This window comes from Doryrhamphus excisus, linkage group LG7 (assembly GCF_037039965.1).
Source record: "Doryrhamphus excisus strain RoL-2023G ecotype Guam linkage group LG7, RoL_Dexc_Guam_v1.1, whole genome shotgun sequence".
Lineage (NCBI taxonomy): Eukaryota > Metazoa > Chordata > Actinopteri > Syngnathiformes > Syngnathidae > Doryrhamphus > Doryrhamphus excisus.
This window is the reverse complement of record NC_136363.1, coordinates 22,412,449-22,435,152: the sequence shown is the minus strand read 5'-3', so window position 1 is coordinate 22,435,152 and position 22,704 is coordinate 22,412,449. Positions and strand designations below refer to the sequence as shown.

General features: G+C 50.0%; 1 protein-coding gene across 1 annotated transcript; it reads right to left on the bottom strand.

The window, feature by feature from the left end:
• Positions 1-408: 408 nt before the first annotated feature.
• On the bottom strand, positions 409-21,373 carry boc (BOC cell adhesion associated, oncogene regulated). The gene is made up of 18 exons (XM_078792489.1): positions 20,988-21,373; positions 9,822-9,948; positions 9,202-9,474; positions 6,615-6,761; positions 5,738-5,881; positions 5,198-5,494; positions 4,371-4,643; positions 4,034-4,302; positions 3,771-3,936; positions 3,620-3,688; positions 3,030-3,239; positions 2,754-2,929; positions 2,346-2,568; positions 2,067-2,252; positions 1,693-1,880; positions 1,498-1,586; positions 1,223-1,422; positions 409-1,125 (listed from the first exon to the last, which is right to left on the bottom strand). Exons 2-18 carry the CDS (start codon positions 9,931-9,933, stop codon positions 974-976), a joined length of 3,174 nt encoding a protein of 1,057 aa, XP_078648615.1. The 5' UTR covers positions 9,934-9,948; positions 20,988-21,373; the 3' UTR covers positions 409-973.
• Positions 21,374-22,704: the final 1,331 nt, after the last annotated feature.

The window sequence follows — 22,704 nt, the reverse complement described above, 5'->3', positions numbered from 1 at the left end:
GTAAGAGAATGCAATGACCATGATGTGTATACTCACTCGCATGTCAATGCAAAACTCCGGCCACAAATGAGCACATTTAAAACCATTTAAATGCAGTACTCTTTCTGTCCACGAGAGAGCACTATAGTTAAAAAAACACAGTATTTAAATGCAATCCGGTTCAAAATACAATACTCACTGTCCACTTGGGCTTCTTTTTCTTTCGGCTTTTTCCTGGATACACCACAGTAAAACAAGAGAACATTTACATGCAATACTCTTTGTGTCCATTGGACGGCGCCAAAGTAAAAGTTTCATGAGAGAACATTTGACTGCAGCACTGTATCCATTCACCACAGGGCGACAGCACACACACACACACACACACACACACACACACACACACACACAGGCTGACATAAATGGGCTTCATAAGCTTTTATTTACATGCCATAGTGCTCCAGCTTGTGCAACCAGACAGCAGCTACACTTCAAATTCCTTCATTTTGCTTGGAAAGAATATTACTAACACTGACCCAACCGTCACAGCGCCCCCTCCTGGCGGCCATTTGGTAACCAGCAAATGAGTAAAAAAAACACAAACAATTGAGCTTATCATGACTGATAAATCTTTTTGTCCAGAATCCCATTCAGTGATGAAATAGAAAAATAAATAACTATACAATATATCATCTCTTTTCCGTGCTTGCTATGAGTTATGAAGAGGAACAAGGCGTTATTGCTGTACAAAAAAAGCCGTGATAAAGCACCTCCGACTCGGTAAAGCTAAATATTCCAACATTTGGGAAGGTGAGGAATGATCTACAAGTGCTGAGCAAAGATCATGTGACACAAAGGGGCGGGCCTTAGATGAATAGAGCTTTTTTACAATATGAAAATAAGCTTATATACAGTATGAAACAAATATGTACAAAAGCATAAATATATAAATATCTGATACAAAAATAAATATAGATTTGTTTCAAAGAGTCTCTTATGCACACGCGACGTTCCCTTCGCCTGGGACTACATTCACTTCCTGGATGCTCGTATCTTGGCATTGCGGCGTCGTGGCCGAAGACGATGATGACGACGTGGTGAAAATTCCTTCATCTTCTAGAGGAAGGCCAGGGAATGACGGCGCTTCTGCATTTGGGAGGACGGAAAAACAAGCCACTCAAAGGTCAGCTGTACCTAATCAAGTGTCCTCATCAGTTTTAATATTTAAAAAATGGCGACATACTTTGGGAAGGTTTGTCTTCTTCCTCGTCCCTGTCCCCGCTCAACTCCTGTGTGTCGACGAGCTGACGGGAAGAGTCCAGGAGCTGACCGGAAGAGTCCAGGAGCTGACCGGAAGAGTCCAGGAGCTGACCGGAAGAGTCCAGGAGCTGACGGGAAGAGTCGTCGGCCAGCCCAAACGTCTGCTCGTGAGGGTCGGCATCGCTAAAATGTGGAGGGAAGTCAGTCAGAGGTGTTGATGGATGACGGACGGCCCCGTCATCGGCCAGGTGAAGGTACCTGCTGGCGTAGTGGTAGAGCGGAAGGTTCCCATTGGGCGGTCCCTGCGGCAACAAGGTGTCACATTCCAGAGGACAGTCCACGTCGTCCTGAAACACAGCAGCACCACCGTGGTCAACGTCGGCATCAACGATGATCACGAATAGTAAACATGTTTATCAAGTCATGATCAGTGTTGTCGTATTCGATTCCCACCTGCAGGCGGTGGGCTTTGCCGTTGTGGCCGTAGTCTCCACTCGGGGGGTAAACGGCGTGCGGGACCGTCAGGTGGGCGTCCATGGGACAGTGTCCCACCAGGGCGAGACCCTGAAGAGGAACCATGGTGTACTGGCACGAGGACACGGGGGCAGCCACGGTCGGGAAGCACAAGTCCGACGTTTGCTCTAAAAAAAAAAAAAAAAAGAACCAATCAGGTTTTTGTTGTGGTTTCCTTTCGTTAGCGTGTGACCACGACAGGAATGGAGACAAATGACTCAGCGACGTTACTTCACTTAATTAATGAATAAACCAGAACTGGTGTGTGTGTGTGCGCGTGCGTGCACGTGTGTGTGTGTGCACGTGCGTCTTACTCTGCTTGGCCCAGGCCCTCCACAGGCAGAAGGGGATGAAGGCAACGATGATGAAGACGAAGGCTCCGAGCACGATCCCGACGATGAGGTAAGGGAGGTCACCCGGCCGGGGCACCAGCCCGCTGGTGTGGCCCACCTCTTGGTCGGGGCTCTCCGAGGGGGCGGGGCGCTGGTGATGAGGACGCGCTGAGGAGGAGGAGGAGGAGGAGGAGGATGAGAGGGGCTCGATGAGACGCGGCGAAAGAGCGAGGACGCCATCTTCGGGCCCGACGCGCTCACCTTTGGTCTCCAGGATGACCACATTGCCAAACTCGCTCTCGCCCTTCTCGTTGAAGCTCTGCATCTTGATGTCGTACGCCGTCTCGGGCTGCAGGTCGCCGATGGAGTGCCAGTAGCGGTCGCCCTCCACCACGTCCTTCTTGTAGTCGCTGTCGTTGTCGCTGTCGGTGGGCCGGTAGTAGATGTAGAAGCCGTAGATGGGCGTGTTGTTGACCGGCGTGTACTGGGGGGGGCGGGAGGACACCAGCGTGTGACGATAACCATAGAAAGGGAAATGTGTTGCAGGAAAGGCTCTGGCTGCTCAGTACAAGATCCCACACACTCGCATAATGATCAAGTACGACTCCAATGCTTTCTGATGGCCATAGTTTGACCCTGGAACAGACAAACTGGCTCAAGGTTTCTTACCGTCCATTTGAGGATGATGGTGGTCTCGTTGATGGCCTCGTTGTAGGTGATGTAGGGGCCGTCCACGGGGCGCTCGTGGGTCCTGCCCCCCACCACCGTGTAGGCTTTGGAGGGGGCGCTCGGGGGGCTGGACCCGATCACGTTGACAGCCAAGACTCTGAACTTGTAGGAGGTGCCTACGTTGATGAGAACGCCGTGTTACGTTTGCTAGCCAGATCGCCGATGTGTTTAAGGCCGTGGGAAAGCACAACATCGTGCCGACTGAAGACGGCCCACCTTTCTCCAGGCCGGTGATCTCCACGGAGAGGCGCGACGGCGGGATGTTCTCCACCGCCGTCACCCAGTCCTCGCCCGCCTTCTTCACCTTCTTGTACTCCACGCGGAAGGACTGGATGGGGAAGCCGCGGTTGCCGCGGGGGATCCACGTCACGTAGGCGGACGTCTCCGTCGCCGTGGAGACCGTGGGCTTGTCCGGCGCCTCGGGAGCTGCCGAGGGAGGGAAGACGGAGGTCAAATGTCAACACGTGAAAGTGGAAGTGGGGAAAAGCAAAGATGGAGGATGAGGCTGCAAAATGGCGGACATTTCCAGGAATTTCTCCGGGGATTTTAGATGATTGACAGGGAAGTAGCGGGCATTGCTGCATCGTGATATTTACCATTAAGAATGCTATAAATTCCCAGCATTTTGCAGCCCCCGAAGGGGACCAGGATGTTGCTAGAGAAGAGAAACTTACTGAGAGTTCATCCGTGAGAAAGTGAAAGTGAAAGAGAGAGAAACGGTCATGTTAGTCCAAAAGCTAAGACGCTAGCCGAGGAGGAGGAGGAGGAGGACAGGTTTGCGTAGCGCCACATGAAGCCATGCTTACGAGAAAGGCTCGGCGAGGGGACGGCAGGCGTTTTGGGCAGATCGTTGTGTCCTCCTAAACCCTTGCGACCTTGAAGACAGGAAGTCAGGAAGTCAGGGTGAGTTTTTCCACAATAAAAGAGTTTTTGTTCCACCTGGAAGGTGCGGCCTACCTCTGCCGGTCCTGAAGGTCATCATGGCGGGCTGCCCTAAGCCCGCACAGTTCTTGGCGGCCATCTCCACCTCGTAGAGGCTGTCTGGCTGCAGCTTGGCCAGCGTGAGCTTGTGCAGGGCGCCCGAGATGCTGCTGGACGTCCACTCAGCCAACGGGTCGCCCACCTGAGACGCGCACAGTTTATTTGGATGGAAGCGTTGGTTTGCTAACAAGCTAACCAGGTTATGCTAATTTTTATGAGCCTTTCTTCCGTTGCGGTACCTTTCTGTACTTGATCATGTACTCCAGCACGGGGGCTCCTCGCTCGTGTCTGGGCCTCCAGGTCAGCTCGTAGTGGTCGGCCTTGCCCGTGCGAGGCTGGCTGAGGATGATGGGGGCTTCGGCGGGCAGGATCTGTCCCGGCAGCGAGGCGCAGTCCAGAGGCAGCATGGCCCCCGAGGCCCCGGGCCTCACGGGCGGCTGCTCCCTCAGCACTTTGTCCGGACTGAGGGGCCGATACATGGAGGGCAGCTTCCCCCTGGAGCTAACCCCTGCGACAACAAACATCGGGCTCGGTAACGACTCTTTCAAACGAACCGAGTCTCATCGTCCCACTCACCGCTCGATATCGTGATGAGGCGAGCGGACGCCTGAGCGCTGCCCACGCCGTTCTCCACCATGCACTGGTACAGGCCCTCGTCCTGGGGGCCCACGTTGGAGATGCGGAGCATGCGGGAGGTCAAGCGGTGGTGAGCGGACGGCGCGAGGGGCCGGGCGTTGTGCAGCCACGTCACGGACGGCGCCGGCTTGCCCCGGGCTTGGCAGCTGAAGCGCACGGTCTCGCCAAACATCACTTCCTGCTGCTGCAGCTCCACCGCCACCTGAGGAGGCTCTGCGCCGTGACGACAAAGACAGCTTAGGGTCTGGAGATCTGGGCGTTTTTACATCAGGAAAATGTACCCTTTGTGTGCAGTGGCTCCACCTAGTGGACAAGTTGGGGTATTACAGCTACCCCCTCACTAAAATGCGTATTCAATTGGTCACAATGAAAAAGCTACCACCATTTTTGTGCCACGTTTTCACCATTTGAGGTACTGTCATGCTGTTATGGTACCCAAACACCATATTCCAACCCCAAGCAGAACCCTACTGTCTGCCAACAGGATAGAAACGGTTAAAATGTGCATCGAGATAAAAGAGGAAAATGGCATCGAGCAACCGTACTTGGAACACGGACCAAGTTGATGGTTGGCTGCTTGTGGATGAGGGAAAGCAGAGCTCATTACCGCAGCGACAACGCTTTAATTACAGCCAGATGCGCGCGCGCGCACGCACACACACACACACACACACACACACACACACACACAGTACCAGCCTTGTCCTAATATTCGCCTTGGTAATATTCCTAAGTATATGTATATTTCTATTGGTGTCCTCTCTTACCAAACACTTGCACATCGTAGAGCACGGTGGCGGCCATGGCGGAGGAGCCAATGCCGTTGTCGGCCCGGCAGGCGTACGTCCCCGAGTCGCCCTCGGCCACGGCGTCGATGAGCAGGTTGCTGAGCAGGAAGCGAGTGTTGTTCAGGAAGCGCAGGTCCAGGCCGTCCTTGGCCCATGTGACCTGCGGGGTGGGGATGCCGCTGGCCACGCACTCCAGCACCAGCCGCTGGCCTTTGGTCACCATGATGGAGCGGGACGCCGGCGGGTAGATGATGCGGGCCGCCTCCGACGTGGAGCCTGTCCAAAGGAGACGACGCGTGAGCGCTTTTTTGCCACGTCGGGTCTGGCGAGGGACTTCCTGCGCGGCTCGTAATTGACATCACAATGCGACGCTTTCTTTGAAGGCGCTCCAAATGTTTCAAAGAGTTATGGCCGCCAGGAGCTGCGGCTAAGTGCACCGCGGCATGCAAGTGTGCGGCACATGTGCAGCACGTGTCTGAACCCCGAACGCGACGTTCATTTTGATGCTCGGTGACTTACGGCGTATGCGCAGGCGGTCGGTGGAGGTGGAGGTTTTGACCTCCTGGGTGACGGGGTTGTAAGCGGCGCACTTGTACGGCCCCTCGTCATCCCGCGTGGCGTTGGCGATCTGCAGGTTCCCTGACGGCATGATGAGGTAGTTGCCTGCCGGGAGAAGAACGCAATGATGGAAGCGCCAGGACAAACCTAACATGAGTCACATGACCTTTGGGCCTTTCTCTTGGTGTTATTTTTACGGGTGCTGGAGACGCTGCACGCAGGGTGTGGGGACTTCCTCCCAGTTTTCATAAGGACTACTGTGGAATTTCCACTACAAGCTTTAAATCCAGCTCTTTTTTCCATTTCAGGAATACTGCCGATCCAAAATGAACACGGTCTTCCTCTCTGCTCCGCTTTGTCCGTAACCCTCACCTTAATCCCAACTCCCTTTTCAACAGTAACAGCGTCAGAAGGCGAAGCAAAGTAAAATAATTCAACAGGTTTCTGCTGGAGAATGAAATAAAGGTGCAGTACCACCAGCGGCCACAGGAGGGCAGCCTGGAGTCTACTGCAGCAGGGAGTGTTTTCACAGTAAAATGTTGTTCATTTCCTCCCAGATGAGGCTGCTGGTATCAGAAGCTACAGCTCGCAGGCATCATCGGCATTCCAGCCGCTGAAGCTCGGCTGCTTTTCTTCTCCAGGCAGTTGGGACGTTAATAGTTTGGAAAAATAAACAAGCCAATTTGCGTTTGAGCATTCTTGAGATAATACTCTTATCAGCGCTTTAATGATGGGCCCAGATAGCGCTTTGGCATTCCTGTAAATTATGAAGATAGTTTGGGAAGTAGGGGGGCTGGGGTGGTGATAAGTGGGGTGGGGGGGGCCCGGTGGGGGTTACCTTTGGACGTCTCCAGCCATTCCTGCTTGACGCTGTATCGGACCTGAGCTTTGGGCTGGCTCTCCGGGAGGTGACACTCGATGACGGCCGTGTTGCCTTCGTCCACCTCGATCTCCTGCTGGTCGTCGGGCTCGAAGTCACGCAGCTCTGAGAGGAGACGAGGTGGAGATGTCACGTCACACGTACTGTATGTTGCGACACAGTCTGGGTTGCATAAACAACATCTGGCGGCTGGGTTGTTATCCCGTCTCTTTATAGCATCGCTCGCTTTAAAATATGTGACATAGCGGCTTAACTTCCCTTGACGTGCCCCCCCCCCCCGGCTACGTAACAGCCTAGCAGTCATGGCTCATCTTGTCAAACTTTATACTCGGGGCTGGGTGGTGCTCCGTGGGAACCGGGCGGCGTGGGATTACCGGGGACCATGTGCTGCCAACGCCCCGCAGACACACAGTCTGCACGGCACAGACACCGATCTCACCTTTGACCCCCTAAACCCCTGCCTGAGCGGCCCAGAGGCCTGGCCGCGGGGTCAGAGGTGAGAGGTGTCCAGGCTATCGGGTTTCAGGGAAATATATCCACTTTGGCTTTGGGAGGAAACGGCACGACGCTGCTCTTAAGAGGCCGGAAAAACAGCAGAGAGGAGGAGGAGGAGGAGGAGGGCCGGCATTTTTATGATAGAGTTCGAGAGCAGCACATTGGTCTATTGTTTCTCCAGGAGCATAAATATGTTGTTGATTCAGTGGTTCTTTGAGAGAGGTGTGTTGTTCTTGGATCTGCTGTCCAAATGATGGAACATCTCCATGATTTCATCAAAGCAAAGAACAAACGGCTTCCCTGCAAGACAGCCCTGATTTACTCACCCGGTCCTGCTGTCTGTCTGTCTGCTGGAGCTATAAAAAGTGGAGGAATGGGGGGAACATGAGGGTATACACACAAAGCACACACCCACAAACACACACACGTATGCTGGGTTCTCCATTTCAGCAATTTGGGAAAGATGAGAATCCCAGCCAAGCCCGTCAGGCTAAGTGCTGGTAGGCTTGAAAGCCCAAAGACGGAGCGCTCCATTTGCTAAATCAATCAGGTGGTGTTTTCACAGCCTCCTGCACCCCCCCCCCCACCCATATCTGCACACCTTCCTCCTCCAGTCTCAAAAAATTCCTTCCCTTCCACCCTTTAACCCTCGCTCCCTCCCGCATTCTTCCCAGCCAGGAGACCCCCGCATGGCTGCCTCGCTCAGGTGTGTGTGTGTGCATGTGTGTGCATGTGTGTGCGCGCATCCTGCAGGGGTCGGGGGGCCGAGCGGAGGATTGATTGTGTTCATAAAGCCAAGTGGACCTCCCGCACCGGGGCCCCTTCTTGGCAAAGCCTTGGCCCCGATGCTTGAGGAGCAGGATGCATTCATCATATTCATGCGGAGCAGCAGAGGCGCTGCATGGATTGTGGATTGTGGATTATGGATTATGGATTAGGCGTGCTTGGCGCTCACGTGCAACGAGTGGACCGGACCAGGTAGGGCATGGAGGGAATCCAATGTGGCCAAGAACACATGGAGATGGAGCGACTGGGCGGTTGATGATGACGTACTTGGGGGCGTGGCAACGATGGAGTGCTTTGGTTCAGTTCAGTTTAACATCACCAACAAGAGGAGCTCCTGTATCGAGGAGACTAAGGGCCACTGCAGCAAAGTGGAGACTGTGGAGTGTAGTACTGCAGCAAAGTTAGCATCTGGGTTTAGAGGCGGCAATGACGCATCTGCTCAACATGGCGGTATCACGACCACTTCGTTCAAGTTGAAAACTGAAAGTGAGGCAAGACGGAAAAAAGGGTGTTTGTTTTATATCTTGGCAGCGGTGTTGGCGAGGGGAGGGGACGTGGCCAGCAAGGAAAGGGAGGCAGGAGAAAGTGACAAGGCGAGGAGTGAAAGCTGCGTGAGGACAACCAGGTCTCATCTTGTCTGGGCTGGTCTTGAACACCTCACGGCGTCATCAGCCTCACGCCTCACATCACATCACGCACGACTACGTTTGCAACTTCATCATGTCCTCCAGTCAGACATTGAGACATACGCACGCCCCCCTCGTCCACCACAGCCCCCAGCCCCCCCGTCCACCACACGTCCCTCAGCAACCTCTGAGTCAGTAATGGGACCATAACTTCTGCTAAGCCCAGCTGTCAGGCCCCATGGAGAGGTTATGGGAGCAAACGGGGGTGGGGGGGTTGGGTACTCAGCGAGTCCGGGTCCCTCTTCCTGTTCGGACTGGTCCCTGCCCCCGGGTCCCCTTCATTCCTGTGGTTCAGGTTACACTGCTTCAGGCCGCCTCATGGTCCCATGATGCATATCAAATATACCCCCCCCCCCACATCCAATCTGAGGATCTAAACCCCATTAGGCGAAGGCTAGGAGGCAAAACAAAGTCTTGAATAAAAAGTTAACAGAATAAAAAGTGAGTCATGCAAGGCAACGGAAGAAACCCACAGGATGCTAATAAGTGGAAATGCACGGCCACGGTCCCCAAGTTGTGTTTTTTGGACGTTCTTTTGTGAAAAAGCGCGTGCGTGCGCAGCGTGGGTGGTTACTCACTGGCTGCGGTGACGTCAGCAGGCACGCTGGCCAGGGCTCCGGCGTCGGTGGCGACCACACACTGGTAGCGGCCAAGAGTCATGTTGGAGAGCGTGGCGATGAACAAGCCGCCGGGCCCCAGCACCACGCCGAGATCTCCGTCCGTCAGGTGCCGGCCATTCAGGCGCCAGCTGATGTTGGCGGAGGCGGGCCGGGCGCCGCATTGCAGACTCACGCTGCCTCCCAGCTTCTGCACCACCGAGGCGGGCTCCTCGGTGAACTCGGGGACCTCGTCTGATGATGGGAAATGATTTTTTTACAAGAATCAGCTTTGGGCTTTTAGACAGCTTTGCGTTTATTCTTTTTTCCCTCTTGGAAGTTCTGTTGACACACAATACTTCTTTTCTCTTTCCCGCCCGCCTTGGTGGCTAGCGCTGCTCATGCAAGCTACCCACTCCTTGAGATTTATTTCAAACAAAGTGCTGCTGCAGCTGCCAAACACGTTAAAACGCCTCCCTCCCTGCGAGTGGGAATATTTTGGCCTTGGCGGGACTTGGGCTGCGCCAGGTGTTAGGAAAAACCCACGTAAAGGCATCCGTACGCCGACTGTGTGCTTTCCTTGTTTTGAAAACGCCACTCACCAGGGACGGCGGCGCCACTCTGTAGGCAGCACAGCAGTACTGCACCCAGCGCGCACAACACTGGAGCGCTTCTTTTTCTCATCCACGGAGTCCAGTCTCGCTTTCCCGACATCTTCCATGCACCGCTCTGTGAAAGAGACAGAAAATAGGACTTTTGAAAAAAACAATTTCCAGCCGTACGCAGTCCAGCAGCATGCATTGATGACTGCATGAAGGGGCGTATGTTTTCATTGACGTTTGTTGGCGACAATAAACATCAGCAAATTCCAAGAAACCCGGTGGAGGTCTGAGCAGTGGTGCACGTTTTGGTGCAGATCTGGATAAATGTGTGACAGCTACACCACCAACATCATGAAACATCATGTAAACTTTGATTTAGACGACCATATAAGGTCGATCTGCCATTAAATGTCTGTTCGGTCCATCCTTTGTTGCCACAGCAACTGCTATCTGGGGGCATAAACATCAGACAACTGGTGAAGGTGGAGTCCAACCTCACTAAATCCTCCTTTACATATCAAATGTACATGAGGGACGTCAATTGAAAAATGAAAAGCATGCATGCAGTGGCACTGCCAACTACTGGCCTGGCAGGCACATTACAGCACTCTGTCTTATTTCCAGGTCTGTTTATAAACACAAAGTCAAAAAGATAGAAGCATCTCCTGGTCTGCGTCCCGGCCATGAAGGAAACACAAGTCTGTCAGTGCCCTCAGCAGCAACACACAAGCCAACCCTTTCTTTTCCGCCAAGCCCCCATCCCGCCATGCTGACCCCGTCTCCCCATGCATTCATCAAAGGGGCGCCCTCATTCTGGGGCCTGTAACCTGACGCTGCCCCCCACCCCCCGCTCAGGTGTAAGTGATCCAGGTAGAAGAGTGCACCAGGAAGAACAAAAAACAAGAGGCTGTATTGAAAGAGCGGCTAATGAGGGGGGGGGGGGGGGGGGGGGGGGTGACGGAGGCGGCGTCATGCTCCAGTGCGGCGGGATGCTGATGGTAATAGCCGGTCTATTAACGGTTAATGCAGAGAGTGCATCTCTTCTCTCGCTCTGGCGTCGCTCGCTGCCAAGTTTCCTGAATTCTTTCCTGTCAGGTTAAACTAACAACTTCCCGTCAGGATGAGGAGGGTGGTCCCGTCCCGCACCGCTCACATCTCTCCCACTCCCATCGCACGTCCCTGAACATGCATAATATTCAAGGGCGCTTTAAAAAGAAAGACAGAAAGGAGGCTTTCTGGTGCTGTCGTGTTTGTCCAGCTCTTATCGCGGCGAGGGGAGATGATTAATGAGGCCGCACGGACAAAGCACAAAGAGCAGGCGAGTAGCGGGGAGGAAGAGGATGGAAACTCTTACAAGCGCTCTCTCTCGCTCGCTGGCTCGCTCGGTGAAAATGTGGAGCTGCCGGGCACATTTAGTGAAAATGAGTTCATGCAGCAAGCTGACGGAAAAACAGTTGTTAGCTAAGCCAAGAGTCACACACAAGACCACACACTGCACGCCATTAATAAGAGCAATATTAGATTAGCGACCACCCGCCGACATGCAAAAACAACACACGCTGCAAGAATTCTTTACAGAATTATTCATTTTGGAGCACTTTTTTTACTTTTACTATTCCAGGCTGTTTCACCAAGGTGGCTAACAGATTGCTAATGTTCAACAGCCAAAACAATGTTCACAAAAAACACTGAAAAGCCGGTCTAGCTTAAGTTTATCATACATAAAACTTATGTACAGTTCGTACAAGCACTCTAAACTCAATCGGTGGCATCATGGCAACAACTGTCCAAGTGAATAAGACGCGGGTATTTTAGGCTCAAATGATGCTAAGTTGTGGTATTAAATGTTAATTTGTAGCTCACTTGGATGTCAGATCCCTTTACCACAAAATGTGTCTGCTGTTTCCCAGAAGAATGGCCACGTAAATAAATAAAGTGGCGTACTTACAGTACCACAATAGGTACACTTAATCCGACATAAGAACCGTGCTGATGTGCCGGCTTTATTGGCTCCATTAGATGGCACCGCTGTCAATGTGGGGAAAAAGGAGAAAACAAGCTTGGCAAATATTTCCCCCCTGGAAGGGAGACGTGAGACGGGCATTTTGAGTGAATAAGCCAGCCAGAGCGTCACATATGTACACTTGCATTTAGTGGCGAGCTGACACGGTAAACAAACAAAGTGTGTGGAGGCCTGTGGCTTCTGTGGGCCGCTCGCAACCTGGAGCAGCTGCTCATAAAAAGACGCGCACATCTGTATGCAGCACCTGTGTCCACTGTGGGATGCTGAACCGCAAAGCGGGATACGGCGGGATGGACCAATACCCGTTGGATACCCAATTGTGCCATGTAGTTGGCACTGTGAAAGCAGTGAGAAGGGAGGACGAGATGGATGGAGCGTTGTTAAAACAGCTCTCTCGTACATCATGGCGGACTAAAAACAGCCATGGACATGATTGATTGGTCAGCTGGGCCTCGTGTTTGCTTAGCCTCCAGATGAAAAGTTGCCCTGACATCGATGTCCAACCTTTTCCATCCATCCATCCCTCCCTAAAACCAGGCTCACACACACAAAGGAGCGAGAGAGAGAAAGAGAGAGGAGACTCCTACACAGCAGCAAGGCTGATAAAAACCAGAACACTCAGCCCAAGCCCCCCCCAAATCCATACGTGCCCAAAACTCTATGTGGGAGTCGTCATGCGGTATTAAAACAAAATAGACTTCATATCTTCCAGCTGTGTGTGACTACAATTTGTAAACTTACGCTTGGGACTGGAAGAACAGCGACGTTTGGCTTTTTAGGTGCATGTGTGTCTACAGCGTTTGTTGGGCATATACAGTATGAGCAGCAGGAGACAAAAGTACTCCCCATAAATTCATTTCCTATTTCCACCACAAGTATGTTTGGCGCTACCTGTTCAGCCTCACCCATAGACATTCTAATGGGACATCCGTGAAAGTAGCTTGTTGTTCCAACTCTGGGCAGTAGATGGCATAGTAACGCTACTTCTTGGTCGGCCAGGGAAGAAGAAGACCAAGCAGGAGGGACCAGTGTTGCCTACTGCAAAAACAGTGATCAATATGTTTGCCTATTTTTCCTATGTCGGAGTCCAAACCGCTAACTGTTCATGACCAATGACTTGGTCCATGTAGAGCCTGAAAAACAATCACTCCATAAATCAAAACAACAAGCTGTAGACGAATTAATCAACTAACTAAATCATCTTTGGCACATGCCTCACTGCCCACGATGGCGTCATCGAGCCCCTGACCTCAACAACATACCACCACAAATAGATTGTAGTCCTGTGGGAAACACATGGCTGAACCTCCTCAGACTGAGGAATGCATTTTTGTCCTCTGTACAGGACAAGCATTTGTTTCACATTCAGAAGACGAGCAGATACATCAAACACATGATTGGTCTTAGATTGATACTTACATACAGTGCCTTAGTAAGTCATATACGCGTACAATGGTGTCGTGTCAATATTTGTCAATATAATTGTAGTAATAGAACATAAAAAATAGCAAAACGAAACAATGATTCAGTTGGCAAGACAGGCAGGCTTGGACAGGCCTTGACCTCTGACCTCACCCATAAATACTCCAAGGTCCTGTTGGTACAGTAACGGTAATAATACTCCAAATGTGCTTCACTTTTCACTTCCTGCTGGTGTCTAAATACTTTTGTTCATATTGTGTCTATGCTGGGTTTGTGGTCACATGACAGTAAGTAAAAACACCAGGGGAGCGCCCCAATGCCCATCCCCTCTCTCCAGCCCCCTCGGGGCCATTGTGGTTGTCTCCGGGCGGATAAATTCATTTTGACAAGCTTGCTAATTGGACAAAACCAGCCTGGAGCCTCCTCTCTGAGCGCTCACATTCCATCTGCTTTTTGCTTGGAGGGGGGGGGGGTTCCCTGGCTGTTGAATATTTATCACCCTTCCTTACCCACCTTCCTCCCTCACTTTTACGTCTTGTGTACCCCCTCCTCCTCTTCTTGAGGTTCTCCAACCACACCACAACCCCCCCCCCGGCTCTCCCCCTTTAGATAAACACATGCGGTGTCAAGTGTGAGGAGTGGCGGAGGATTCAACTTGCCCGCCGGGCTCCACGGCCCACAATGCAGCGCCGCATAGCTGCCGTGCGGGAGGCCGGTTGCCCCGGGCGACGCTAACAGGCAGAACGCACCTTAATAGAGTGGAGAGTCATTGTAAAGCAGTGAGCCGGCGCACAGACAAAGACCCTCGCGGACCCCTGGAGAAAGGGGAGACGCTGCTCTGAAGGGCCCGAGGAAGAGCTGATGGGCCCTGGCTCAATGACCACGCAGATGAGGGAGGGAGGGGGGCTCAATGACCAAGTGGTTAGAGAGTTTCTGGATTGATGGGTAAAAGGATGAGGGAGGGGGTTGACTCCAGGAGCAGGACGTCAACTGGCGGGTCAGCCAATGGGAGGCCGGAGCTCAACAACACGCTGACATATTTTCACCTCGCTCTGTCAAGCTGTTGGCTCGCTCGATGGCACGGGTTACGAGTGCAAGGGGGGTGGGGGTCCAGAGTTGACTTAACACAGCCCGTAGAAGTCACCTACTAAAACAAGCAGAGGCAAAAGGGGTGTTGCAGATAACTTTGTTTGTTAGCAACAATGCTAACAATCCTGACACAGGAGCCATTCAGGCCACACTAACACTTTACAACAAGGCCTCAAACCACAGAAAAATAATGATAATAATAATCCACAGTAAGGAAAATTGTAGTGTTCCTTTATGAAGTGATGGCAACTGTCAACAAAGCCTGACTGTGTAAGGCAGTGCGAGTCCAGGTCAGCATCTCAGTCTTTTTTAGTCAAACTAAATCCCACTATTACTATTATTATAAACGTGCATAAAAATATAAAAAAAGCTGCAAGTGTCCTGTGCCGACAATGATGTGATCAGAAAGATATTCCGCCAGGAGGAGAGCATTGGCAGCCAACAGGTGGAGACAGGCTGGTTCTCATGCCATCAAATTACCCACAAAAACCTATCTAAGCATCGCTAACGAGATCACCCCCCCCCTCGCAGCCATCTTTCAAGGTATTAAACTACATGCCCGTCCAAATCCTCCCGACTTCCCCTAACGAGCTGCAGAGCGTCTTTGGGGATTAACGAGGGAGATGTGGACAGACCCACAATTGTAAAGTGGGGAGGGGGGGCGGAGGCGTTCAAATCAATTAGGCACCGGCGAATTAGCATTAATTTAGATAACGAAGCTGAATTAACCATGGCGAGCTAATTACGACACATTCCTGCGCTTGGCGTGAGATGCCGGCACGAAGCAGTAGGGCCATGGGAAAGGAACGGTCAAATAAATATATATATTTTTTTTTTTAAAGGAACATAGGACAATGAATTAGCCAATCACATGCAAGGAAGGAAGGAAGGGAAACATTTGATTGCTTCGTGGAGTATAAAACAATGCAATGGATGACTATGATAACAGCTTCCACCAGTCAGGTAGACAAAAAGGTCAAATGTGAAAGAAACAATAGTTATGGAACTAGATGGTGATGGATAACCACAATGTATCCCAGCAGACATGCTGGATGTTCTTGTGTATTCAAAAACCGAGTGTGGAGAAGTTTGTGTGTTACAGCTTCCTACACTTGGAAAGAACAACAACTAAATGAGGTTCTTTCCCCTACAAAATGGAACTATCATACAATCACACCACAGAGCAGTCACAACTGTCTTTATTGGTATTCCATTACCTATGCAAAAAAAAAAATCAGCGTTTCCAACACCACTGCAATATATTATATAGAGGATGATGTAATGACGTGATCGTCTCATTGGCCATGATGCAACGCTGCCACAGCTTAATACATCCAGCAAATAGAACACACATATTACATCTGCTCTATAGCTTTCACAATCTAAGATTTCTCACTCGTCGCTTTTTTGAAAAAGACTAGTCTGACTGCTGGCTAAATGTAGCAACAGTGTCAATAAGTTGGCAAGCCTGATCCCTCCTTCTACATCTTCTTATTCTCTGGCAGAGCAGGGGATACGTATAAGGTGCCTTGACAAGCAGACAGTCCCATATCATATGTTTATGAATGAGGGCGGCCGACCACAAATAATAAATGTACAGGAAACACTGAACTTTGCAAAGGAAACATCACTCTTTAAGGAGGATAAATAAGTCTTTGCTGGCTTTAGCCGAGCAGCGAGCATCTAAACACATGCACGCACACACACACACACACACACACACACACAAACAACGCGGTGAGGAGAAAGCGAACTAATACCCACAATTTCAAGAGCACTCATCACACACATGCAGTTACATATTTCACCTAGCCACAACTATTCTCTGGCTGCCTGCTTTCTCTGGCCGCGCATAAGCAAGCAATCACACAAAGTCCTATTACATGGTAAAAGTATACTCACACAGCGCACAAATATGCAGACCTCAGGATCCTTTTTTCCCTCCCTCCACACACACACACAGAAAAACAAGCTGCCACTTCTATCCTCAGCCTGGGGCACACATACACGCCATACAGCACGCATGCATTTTATTAGGTACACAATACACACAGCGGCCGTGCTGCCATTCCGACGTTTTTGCTCCATACAGTCAGTACATGCGTGCAGCTTACTCCTTCCTGCATTTGGGGAATGGAAAAAGGTGGGGGAGAAGGCTCTCCCTCCCCAAAAAAAGAAAACTTTCTTTAGCAGCATGGAACCAATTATAAATCAAGAGCAATTTCTGCCTATTATTCAGCAGGAGCCAAGGGAGGGATTTGTGAGTGAGGCTGCCTGGCTCAGCGGGAGACGCAGGAAGGAAAAGGAGAAGCGGAGCGGCTGCATGGTTATATGTAAAACAGATATGGCAGGCAGCCCCGAGAAAGGAGATAAGGCTTCAGTGAAGTCACAAGACTTATTGGAAAAGCAGGTATTTGGGGATGGGGGGGCAGGAAATGAAAGAGCAAGCAAGTCAGACCTGGGCGGGCCTAAGAGGAGAAGCAGCTGGAGCAGGAACCATGCAGGAACCAGCTCTGGAGCTCCATTTAGTCTTTTCAGCACAGACACCTCTGGTCCTGCCAATCACGGGCCTGGATGTGCAAGGAAATCCAACTATTACCAGAACCTCCAGCACGCCACTCGTCTTGCAAGTGTAAAAAGAAGTGAACCGCTAGCAAAAGCAAAGATTTGAAATGACAACTGCACACTGCAAAGATGATTGGCCTACAACACATTCTAAACAGCTCAAAACGTTGTTTGGTTTCGTGGGTATCCAATGTTCAATGGTCTACAGTAAAACACAGCTGGAACATTGGAGGTGGATGCTTTCAGTTGGAAAAATAAGTTATATAAGCACTCTAAAAAAGTATAGTCAAACAAAAAATAAGCACTACAGCTCTGATCAAGTTTGAGGCTGGTCTTCCTTTTTGGTATTAGTGCAACTTATGTGTAGATTATACTTTGATGCTGGCTGAACTGAGGTGTTGGGGGTACGCTGTCCCCTCGTCCATAAGGATGGAAGGTTACGATACGACTGCAGAGGTGTACTTTTCTCAAACATTTGGGTCAACTTTGAGCAAGAAGCTCAGGAGTATAGTATTTCACCGTAACATCAAATCCAACCACTTCACGTTGGACAGCTGACAGAGCAGCACAGTGGAAAATTCCAGCTCTTGATAACGCTGGGAGGAGGTGGGGGGGGGGGGGGGGGTGCCAAGTGATTCATCCGCTGGGATGAGGCCCTGCCAATTTGACATTCTTCCATTTTACATGTGATTATTGGTTAAAGCATTGGAACACAGCCTAGAATCCTACATGACATTTACTCACGTCGGTGCAGGAAAGTTCATGTTTTGAAAAGTTTGAATGTCAGCGGAAAGGACATTCTTCACCATAAGGCAATGTCCACACAAACTCAAATATTTTCGAAATGAAGCATGATAACGGCTTTGTTCATCAATACACTGATGTAGCAGATGTACAATGATGTCTGCAGGATCGTACACAGAGCCCGGGAAATAAGTCAAACTCAAACAGCCAGTGCCAGTTTAAGAAGACGTTTTGCATCATGGCCAATAATGCAAATAATACAATACTGGATGTGTTGTTGTACTGCAGGTGACAACGCAACTCGTTCTACAGTCATGTCGCGCAACGTTGTCCTTCAGATTTTGGACCTGCATGGACACATTGATTGAATAAACTTAATGAGGTAAGACAGATATTACACCTGCATGTGAATGATCCATTAGAGCTCAGCTGTGTCGCCAACAACACCCTCTAATCTCTGTCCAAATATCTACTTTACACACAGCGCTATTTGTCTACACACAAGCACCCCCCCCCCCCACCTCCAATTGATGTGGAGTGGATCAGTAAGCAAACAGTACTCACACGTCATTCACAATGTGTGTGTTTGCAAGTGTGCAAGAGAAAGTGAGCAGAGGTAACGTCATTCATCAATCAGAAGCCAATTAACCTGCAGCTAAGATGGATTTGGCTAATGCTTATTAATGGAGAGAATATCAAAAAATGCGTGGGAAAGGTTGCCGTCGGCTGTGAGAGGCACCTGAAGCGGAGAGGGATTTTTTTTCCTCTGCTCTAATCTTGTTTCGTTTGATGGCGGCATGTTTAATTATCCTCAAAAGTCCACCCCCTCCCCTTGTCCTCGCATTCCTCCCTCTCAATATGGCCCAGGCTGCCAGAGGTATGCGGCCCCTCGTGGAAACCTGCCAGCCCAGGTGTCCTCCTATGGATGCACTCATAAACCCATCATTTTCAATCAATCAATCAGCACTGAAGCCAGTACCAATACAATACCTCATCCACAATTCACCCTATTTTTGCTTTAGGCTGCTGCATTGTACATAAATAATGGAACTCAAGTATTAAACACCACTTATTATGCTGCATTGCAGTTACACACCGCTGCAAACCACAATTAGATGGAGCTACAAAACTAGAGACATCACTGAATCAGTACACTTGTATTCTTTCTTGCCTCGAGGGAGCACACAGGTGAGGCCCAAGCTGAGGCCCAACCGCCCTGATTGGACACTCACGCGGGCGGTAAAAGCCCAAAAAGTTTGCCCCGCCAGTGTCTGTTTTGGCTGCACGAGTGTCCCGCTGTCAAAGATGAAAGCATGCCCTCCAGGAAGGCTCCTTTTCCCCTCCTCTTTTGTCACTTAACAGCAACGTTCCACCCTCTGCAATAACAACGCCGCAGTCACAAACACCACATCATCTCCATTTTTACTCAACACTTACGACATAAGCCATGTCCGAAAGGAGAAAAATGCATTTGGAGAACCACACTGAGGTGGCCGGCCACCAAGATACACACCGCTGGAGCATTCCTCAACAGGCGATAGGTGATAAATATGCAAAAGCCTTTCCAGTTTCGCCTTCAAAGGAGATAACTGAGGCCAAACTGGCAAGAAAGTCAGTCTCCTGGCTGGATCTGTTAGCCCCTAAAGACAAGTCAAATACCGTAGCATGACAGCCTGCTGCGGTTCTCAGCATAGCCGACATTAAAACGATACAGCTTCAGCTCTGGCCCTTGAAAAGGACATAAAAATGTTTGTCCGGCGAGCCCACGTGGCTTCTTGTGGCTTCCTGTGATCTGACTGAATGAATGCTACTTTTACCAGCTTATAAAATCACTGGAACGGGGGCATGTTTTACCTTAGACCACTTACCAGCGACTATTGTTTACTTTCATGAGACTAACCACATTATGTGTATTTTCTAGACATTATTCACGCTGTAGCAAGTTTTATCAATATTTATTAACCGTGCAGCACAGATTCATTTCTTGGTTGTGTTCTTTCTGATGACATTATGTGCCCACGTGGCTGCTATGGCAATACATGATGTAAATGTAGTGCAAGTTTGGCCTGAATCGACCCAAGACTATAATTTAAGATGCCGCATAAGCGTTTCATTTCATGGTGTTTTGATGAATGGCGCAGAGAAACGGGCAGATAATCAGGACTGGAATCAATTAGTTCAACTTTGATGCATCTCACTTGCCAAGAGCCTCGCTTATCTTCTTTGTTCCAGAGACCAGTTCATTCCCTGAGAAACAGCGTTCCCAATTAGCGAGGAGGCCAGACGGTTGCTTCTCGACTTTTAATCCGAGTGACATCAATTCAGCGGCGCTCTTGTCTCATGTCAAGAGCAGATTCCGGGGCCAAAAATTTGAATTGTGACAACAAAAACAACACCTGGGCTGGACAACATGAGCCCTGGGGCCTTTGCCGTCCTCCAGACCCCCTCCGGCTGGTGACTGAGACCAGGGCCAAGGCTCATTAGCAGCCCTGGGGGATTAACACAAACATCTTCTCATTAAGAGGATGCAAGCAGCCATGACAGAGGAGGGATGTTTTAAGAGGAATCTCCCATCAGAAGTTGACACCACCAGACCCAGAAAAGCATTACTCTGGTTGTTATGCGTGACAACATCAGCAAGACAAGGCAGTAAACTAAATACATACATTCAATCAGAACAAATGGAGCCTTTTAAATGTTTATTATATCTTGTCATTCGAAAAAAAAAAACAGTCACCGAATCTGCAGATGATGTGCAGGGGAAAGGTGCGTTCACTGTAGGCTGGGAGAAAACGCTTTCCCCCGAATTCTGTCCGACATTGCTACACTGTCTGGTGGTATAGTGGGGGGGTAAATGAACACAGCAGTTCAAATGCGCCCCCCCCCTCAAAAGTTGGCCACTGTAGGCTGCGGCCTGCAACACGTAAATGACTTTTAGTAGAAAAAAAGACAAAACTAAGCCACAAAATCACAAGCGACGTGTCGCCCACTCCCGAAAAACACACTTAGTGGTTTTAAAGTGCGGCTGTTTCCACGCCAATTCAAAGTGAAGAAAGCAGCACATGAACAAGACGCTAAAACTGTGACGCCGAATTGAAATCTCATTTCTGGAAGCCGAAATGACATTTAGTCCAGCTTTGGGGTGCATGGATACGTTTAAAAACGAAACACATGCTAGGATGCTAGCAAGCATGACAAAGTGGTAGCGACCCAACGATCACTTTTTGGCGTTTTAAAGTTCGGCGCAAGTAAAGATTAGTGCAAAAGTGCATTGATAACATAGCTAGGTTTGTTTTCATTGAAGAAGAAAGCCTCAAACTTACCAAAACTGCTCGATCTGCTGCTCGCACCTCGTTTTTTTTCTGCAGAGCGATCTTCAGTTCGACTGCGGGCGACTTTTTTAGTCCTTCTCCCAAACAAGAAAAGCAAAAAGAAAGCAAAAAAACGTCGTCTTCTTCTACTTTCTCTCGTGTGTTGTTTGGATTCACTGCGACGAAGCCAGCGACATTTTCTCCACACAAAGTTTCTCACACTGAAAGGCCGTTTTTGGATGACTGAGCTCTCAAACAATTCTCCCCCCGCTTTTGCGACGCCTTTCGGGTCCTCCCACTTCCCAAGCAGGAGGAGGGACATGAACAATGCGGGGACTGCATCATGGACCCCCTAAAAAACAACCTGCACGTCACCTCATGGCGTAACGTATAATGCTAGCACATGTGTTTGTTTCATTCATTAAACCATAATAACTCCTCTTCAGGGCTGTCCCGCAGGGGCAAAAAGTTTCACTTCTTACCCATTACCTCCGGATTTGGTATGCTTTGGTCCACAGTTTTTATACTGACCAGTCCTCCAGGCAGCTGTGCTGTTAGCAGAAAGAACAGTTAGTTTTTTTTAATTAACTGACACTCACGGGTACTCAATAATGTCAACTCGTTCATGTACTCACCGCTGCTTCCACCAGCTAAACACTCTCTCCTCTCTCCTTCCTGCCTGCATCACAGGCTCCACAAAACGAACGATTCACTCTGACTAACAGGTACTTTCACTGACTCACAAGGTGACCAAGACTCGAGCTTTCTTTCAACTCAAGCGTTGAAGACTCGAGTTTAGGATGACTCACGAGTTGACCAAGACTCAAGGTGTTCGACTAAAGATGCGAGATTGACAAAGACTCAAATTTTGGGCACTCGACGAAGATCGTCAAAGTTTAACTGACTCACGAACACCCGGCAAAGACATGTGAGTTTCTGTGCATGCGTTCTACCACGAGTACACCGGCTATAGTATGTAGTAGAAGTGTCCTGCAGCAAAGTGGAGACTGAGGAGTAGACAGTGGGCAAGCTAACACGAGCGTGTGTGTTTACTTGGAATTTGTACTCCTGTATCTTACAACATTATAATGATGCCAATCATGTAGTATAGTATCTGATTAGCACGCTAGCAGATACTACACACTGTAGTGGTTTATGCTGCTCACTACTCAGAGAGGCCTGTACACATACATTAGTTCACCCTTCAGCAAAAAGAGGGTACTAAAAAAAAACCGGGACACCTCCCTCTTCCCCAAAAACAACCCCTTCCCCCTCACCCCTCCTCTATCTGTCCATGCTGGGCAGGATGAATTAGCGTGGGACAAAAGGTTTTGTGGGCCGGCCATGAAAGGCCTATTAAGCACACTGCATCCCCCAGAGGCCCTGCTCCGTAGGACACTGCCTCCCAGAATGCCTCTCTCCCAGCGGGCCGCAATCCCAGCATGCACTGCTCCCCTTCAGAGCTGTCACACAACCGTACCACCCTCCCCTTCAGCCCTCAGCCTCACTATGGAGGGAGGCCCTGCACAGATTGTCATGCAGATCATTACAAACCTTGTTATGAAAGTGACGCACAGTGAGAGTGGAGTGGGCTCAAGCACGTCATATGTCTCTTGGTTCAGTCGATTTGCTGGTCGCCGTGGCAACGACCTCTCTACCCACCTCTCACCTGGAAATGACAAATGAAAGAAAAATGTCAAAACGTTAAAAGTGAACAAAACAAAATCAA

Excerpts from the sequence above, each read along its gene's own strand:
- boc (XM_078792489.1), bottom strand. The coding sequence starts at position 9,933 with ATGTCGGGAAAGCGAGACTGGACTCCGTGGATGAGAAAAAGAAGCGCT. Across the intron at positions 3,689-3,770 it reads GACCTTCAGGACCGGCAGAG|GTCGCAAGGGTTTAGGAGGA; the intron begins GTAGGCCGCACC and ends CCTGTCTTCAAG. Across the intron at positions 2,930-3,029 it reads GATCACCGGCCTGGAGAAAG|GCACCTCCTACAAGTTCAGA; the intron begins GTGGGCCGTCTT and ends TCATCAACGTAG.